The sequence below is a fragment of the Adiantum capillus-veneris genome, chromosome 16 (assembly GCF_014529385.1).
Source record: "Adiantum capillus-veneris isolate H3 chromosome 16, ASM1452938v2, whole genome shotgun sequence".
NCBI lineage: Eukaryota > Viridiplantae > Streptophyta > Polypodiopsida > Polypodiales > Pteridaceae > Adiantum > Adiantum capillus-veneris.
The window spans coordinates 35712918-35719288 of record NC_140946.1 but is presented as its reverse complement, the minus strand read 5'-3'; the positions used below and the strand labels follow the sequence as shown (position 1 = coordinate 35719288).

General features: G+C 43.7%; 1 protein-coding gene across 1 annotated transcript; it reads left to right on the top strand.

The window, feature by feature from the left end:
- The first annotated feature begins 830 nt into the window (after positions 1 to 830).
- LOC147438854 (pentatricopeptide repeat-containing protein At4g18520, chloroplastic-like) lies at positions 831 to 3963 on the top strand. The gene is made up of 3 exons (XM_086484818.1): positions 831 to 941; positions 1046 to 1155; positions 1242 to 3963. Exons 1-3 carry the CDS (start codon positions 876 to 878, stop codon positions 2770 to 2772), a joined length of 1707 nt encoding a protein of 568 aa, XP_086340944.1. The 5' UTR covers positions 831 to 875; the 3' UTR covers positions 2773 to 3963.
- Positions 3964 to 6371: the final 2408 nt, after the last annotated feature.

Genomic DNA, 6371 nt, shown 5'->3' with positions numbered 1-6371 from the left:
AGCCATCTTTAGGAAGAGGGTTAGTGAATTCCATGAACACTTTTTCACGAAGTGTTTGTGACTCTCATCCTGAGCTCTCACAGCCAATGGTTTCACACCTTCGCAGCTAGATTGCACACTTTTCGATAACGAGCATTTTGATTTATTGTTACATGTTTACATCTCCTCAATCAACATGGCTATTTGAGGAGACTATTCTTTTAAGATGCTTACGAAGTGTTTTGCTCAAGTGGAAAGACAGACCTTAAGAGGGATCCACTTGGGAGAAAATTAGTGTGACTAAGACACGTTTTCTTGCTTTTGTTTCGAGGATGACAACTCTTCTCTAAGGGGGAAAGTGTCATGAAAACAAAGGTCCTCTGCAAGGTGCTACATAAGTAATAGATGTCAATGGTACACAATGTTCGTGCCATGATGTAGGTATAGTGTTAAAAGTCTAAAGTCACCTTTTGCTTCATCTCATCTGATATATGGGTGAGTGTTCATAGAACTATGAAGATGGATTGTTTTATGTATGCAGGGGTGCATACTCTCTCTCACACACACTTATTTTAGTAAATCTCTCTCTCTCTCTCTCTCTCTCTCTCTCTCTCTCTCTCTCTCTCTCTCTCTCCAGATGGACCCTCAGTCCCTAACTGATATGTATCTGATGCCTTTACCCTGAAAAACCAGATGTAATGCTTGTTTTGGTCCCATGGGTCATATCTGACCTCCGTGGACGATAATGAAACCTCTCTCTCTCTCTCTCTCTCACACACACACACACACACACACACACACACACACACACACACATTTTAGGACATCTTGGGAATTAATTATCAGGAGGAAAACTTCATTTCGAATGAGTGTATCGTAGATCGTTCCGCTCAAACATGAGCTCACTACGACAGTTCTTAAGAGCTTCTCCTGCGCTACGCTCGGCCGCGCGTTCTTTGCAGGTAAACTTCGAAATCCATGGCTCTCTGCTATTTTAGATTTTTTTGACGCAGAGGCTAACATTGCTAGGGTAACTTGGATCGTTTCATGTCTTATGGGAAAGCAGCTTGACACAGAGAGGCTATGGTGTATTGGATGCTTACAAGGCGAAAAAATGGCTGCTTCGCTTCATACTGCAATCTACCCTCATGCACCTGAGGGACGACCTCGTCCCAGGTGCGTTGAGCTTGCTCAAAGCTTTCCATGGTGTGCTATATCTGTTTGTAGGAATTTAGCTTTTAATGCAAAACAAATCTTGACAGATTCAACAATAGCGGAACTTCTGGTAACATTGGAGTCATGACTAAACTCCGCGAGGAGGGTTGGTTTGATGAAGCAATCGAGATCGTCGATAAGATGGACAAGCAAGGCATGGAAATAACCAGCAATGTTCTCCTGTGTCTGTTGTCGGAGGCTATCAAACGGAACGACCTCAAACAAGGAAGAGTACTGCATGGCTTCACGAAAAAACATAACCTGGAGTCGGATACCTTCCTCGGGACCTTCTTGATCAGGTTCTATACCAGTTGCGGGTTTCTGGAAGAAGCCATTGCAGCTTTCAACAAAGTAACTGACATGAGTGTCTACACATGGAGCGACATGATCAAAGCACATGCCCGACTAGGTAAAGGTGAAGATGGACTGAAAGTTTTTGACCAAATGTTGCAGCAATCGGACTTGAAACCAGAAGAGAATGTCTTTGTAGCTGCTCTAGAGGCCTGCGCAGTTATCCCATCCATCGATGAGGGAAGGAGAATACATAAATGCATTATGGAGCATGCCCTTACTGCTAATGCAAACATTGGGTGTGCTCTCATTGACATGTATACAAGATGTGGGGACTTTGATGAAGCTCGCAAGGTGTTTGAACGGCTTCCCAAGAGGGAATTAGTTGTGTGGAACTCTATGATTGCCGCGTATTCTCATTTCAAGCGATTCCCAGAGGCATTCCGCCTTGTCCAGGTCCTTCAGCAGGAGAGATTGAAGCCTAATGATGTCACTTTTGTCACTATGCTTAAAACATGCACTGGTTCAATGGACCTCGAAGCTGCCAAGATGATCCACTCTCATATAAGTGAGAACCAGTTTGATACGAATTTAGTGGTTGCAAGTGCCCTAATTAATATGTACAGCAGGTGTGGAAGCATGGAGGGTGTGAGTTCTGTCTTTCAGAGATTGCGGATTCGGGATGGACGGGTTTGGAGTGCTATGGTTTCTGGTTTTACCGAACTCGGGCATGCTGAAGATGCTATTCAACAGCTTCTTCCGAGAATACCACACGAATCTGTGATGCTCACTGAAGCTTTCATGCCGCTTGTGAAAGCGTGTTGCTGCACATCAAGTTTGGAGGAGGCTAAACGCATACATGCTCGTGCCCTAGGAGGTGAGAAGCAGGATCAACAGACGGGCACTACCCTCGCTGACATGTATTGCAAGGCTGGACGACTTAAAGACGCACGTAGACTGCTTGAAAAGTGGTATGTCAAACCTCCGGACATGTGGAATACTGTCATTAGTGGATATGCTAAGCAGAGGCTCAGCCAAGATGCGTTTACCCTACTCGAGCAGATGCGTCAAGAAGGTTTCAAGCCAAGTGTAGAAACGGTGGTTTGTATGTTAGAAGCATGCTCCAGTAGTGCGGATAGGGGACTTGCTGAGCAGATACACATGCAAATTATTGATTGTGGTCTCCAGGCAAACCCGCTTGTGGGAAAAGCTGTGGCTGAAATGTTTGATAGATGTGGTAGATTGGAGGATGCACAACAAGGATCTCAGGTGATGTCAAGTATGTGAAAGTATAGTTCATGCTCTTTCTCTGGCTCAGAAATATCATTTTAGGCCGTTCACCTGGGGATTGCAATTCTGATTTTTTCCCCATACTTGTTTGGTCCCCCTTTCATTATTGACACACCGAATGTTACAGCTCAGATCTCTGGATTTATACGCCAACGTTTTGGCACATAGCGAAAAGATGGGCTTCGTTATTCCAAGTAAATGGCCCTTGCGGAAGTTAGCTCCATTGAGCAATGCTCTGTCATTGTAGTGTTTGGTCATGTCCAAAGGAAACGGTTGGTGTTAATGTGTTCCAACAGTCATTTTTGGAGGGGGACACCTACTAATGTCTTCATAAGCTTCGAAAAGAGACCCAATGAGGAGTTCTTTACAGAGCTTCAATGGTGTTTTGCATAGCTTGATGGGTCCTGTGGTGACTGCACCTGAAAGGTAGATGTTGTTGACCATGTCTCATTGTTATAGTGTTTGACTGGTTTTCATGTTGAGAGGTCAACCTTTATACTCCATGACAAAGAGATTGTGTTTTCATAGATGGTTAAATCTTGTAGTTCATGACAGAGCTTATGTTTCCATGGATGGATTTATAAGCAATACTCCATGAGATAGAGATTGTTTTTTCGAAGGATGGATGTGCAAGCAAGATGATGATGTTTTACTGGTTGGTTAATTAGTAGGGCTGTGGTTTTGCACTTTCGAATGCACCTTTCATGGGATTGCCTAAGAATTTCTAGTCATTTGGCCCAGATATCTACATTTCAAGGTAGTGTTGAAAATTTGTGCCCCTTGGTTGGTGGATGAAGCTCAAGTCAAAACCTTTTTCCATATCTCAAGACGCAATGTCGTAAATAAGAGTGTCTCCACATGGTGGGATTCAAGACCCACACTCTCCATTTAAAGGGTGAATGAGAGAATAGAGGAATGAAGGATGCGTTGCACAAACTTTGTATGGTTTGAAAAAAGCGAAGGCTTTTCCATTTTTAAAAGTAGCGAACACGAACGAGCCATTGTTAACAGCTATTGTATGTATATTCCTTTACACCAACATTAGACTTACCATTTTATGACAATGGCATTAACCAGAACGACTGAACTACAAGGAAACGGTAGTGTTGACACATGAGATAGTGGAGAGGGCTTGATTTTTTGACAAGAAATATTCGTATTGCTTATTAGGAAATACCATTGCAATCATTCGAAGAATATTCATACTGCTTATCAGTAGGCATCAATGGATTATACTAGCAATTGTTTGATTGTTTTGGGTTACATCATTACAATTATACTAGCAATTGTCTGGTTGTTTTGAGTTGGGAAGGCTTAGAACGTTCCAAAGTGGCATCTCAAATTGCTAAAAGGCCTTATCTAATCTCAAAGAATACCAGCCACTCGAGCCTTAGGCCTTGCAAAAGCCAGAAGAGAAGCTTTCAAGGTCACTCTCACTCTCACACACACACACACACACACACACACACACACACACACACAACAACAACAACACCAACAACAATGACTTTGTTACTTCGTTAGCGTAGGAGCCAAAATCTCAATCCTGCGCTCTCATTAATTCATGTGGTTGCGATAAAAAGCTCTAAAAAAAACTACGCCATCAAAAGCTACCAAAAGTAACTTACTGGATATATTGGATCTTCTTAAAAGAAAATCCCATTACCCCCGGATATTCCTCCCCCTTCCCTCTTCCACGTCAGCTATCGCTATCCCAATGCGTATGCACGCCCTTTCTTGCCTAGCCTCGATCCTGCGTACTCGCAGGCACCCAACCCCGTTTGCAAGCTTGTTGTGATTGCTGCGCCCATTTGCAAGCTTCTCAACACCATCGCCAGGAGCATAATTTCCTACACACTCACACGCGCGCGCACATAGACAACAATTTTGCTTCTCTCATTCGCTCTCAAAGAGTGGGGGGCTGCAGCCTGCCTCGCTTCTACAATAGTCCATTGCTTCAAAATCTTCTTTCTGCATGCACCAGGACAATCTGCCACCTGTTACACATACTCACAGGAGTAATTGTTACAGGAGTCTGCGACTTCTTTCTAGCTAGTACTGCATGAAGTAACAAGCATTGCTGGATGTGGGTCTACAGATTACCCTTCTCTTTCCATGCTTTTCTTTAGTGCCCCAAAATAGCGTGCATTTACCCTACGCTTAAGAAACTTAATATAGGAGGTTAATTAGCAGCTTCTACTCACATATGAAGTCATATAAGAGAAAGCAATGGAGACAAAAGTTAAAAGTACTTGCTCGCGCAGAGCTTTAATGGAACCATCAAACGCGGACCCTACTGCCTTCGACTCATCCTCTGATCTATATTTCTGGGAGTGGCAACACCCATCTATGGTGTTGGAAGTGGCAACGCCCAACTAGTTGTTGTACTGGCACCTTATACCTGTTCACATGAAAGCAAAGAGCCATGAAGAAAAGCCTACCTCGTCGATATGGCGAGAGCATTCTTCAATAGCATAGAGTATGTAGGCCAAGCTCCTCCCTATTCATTCCAGCTGTAGAAGGTCGACAATGTCACTGTTTGCCTCATCGGCATATTGGAATCGACTTTCTTTTGCAGTGAAGCCTCTGCGCCTTCCACGCGTAGCAATCATAGCATCTTTGTGTGCAACAAGACCCAATGGCTAGTTGAACAGTATGTCCAGCTTCAACTACCTTACTCAGTTCTGCAGGCGCAACTAGTTATGACCAGCATTATGCCGCTCCAAGTATAGCTCATGGAGATTCAACAACCCTGTGCCCTCGGCCATCCTTCAATGTTCTCGCCGTCTGTGTATGCGCGCGCGCTAGATATGTTGCAATTCTCTCTCTTTTGAATGCCAGTCAAGCTGCAATTGTATTGGTTTCTCTACGCGTTTGATGAAGACCAAATCTTTCTTGGTAAGGCAAGACTTTCCCAAGGCTTTGTGCTTGAGAGCTTGTCTTTCTCAATTGCCAACCGATCTTCTTTCACCCCTCTTCAACCAAATAGACTTCCTATGGTGTAAGATTAGAAGTGTTTGCTATACAACTGTGAGTGTTTCACCTATGCTTCCACTTTGACGTCTTGTGGCCTTATGCATGTTCTCAAAAATAGCACCAATCTTGCCCAAGAAGGTCTGACAAAGCTGAAACAAATCAACCCTCACCCCGTCGTAAAACGTCCTCATATACTTTGATGCCTTTCTCAATTGCCACTTGATCGTCTTTCATCCCCTGCAGTAATTTATGATTTCTTCTAACTGACCCCTCTTCAACCACATTGTAAATAAGTGTGCGATGCGGGAGGCTGATGGCTTTCTCTCGAGGATGTCATCTATTGGAGCGAGTCGATTGCAAGATATGCTCAATCTGGCCGTGGCAACAAAGATTTGGGCTGTTTATACTAGATAGAATTGAAATTCATGTCTCTGATTGCAATCACCTATGCTTAAATCTCGAAGGCTTGTGGCCTTATACAAGATCCTCAGTTGTGTGAGAGAATTCATGATGTGGTTGCTAGTCAGGGGCTCTTGAACAATCACCTATGCTTTTTGACGGCTTAAGGCCCTATGCATGACCTCAAAAATAGCGCCAACCTTGCCCAAAAGGGTCTGATA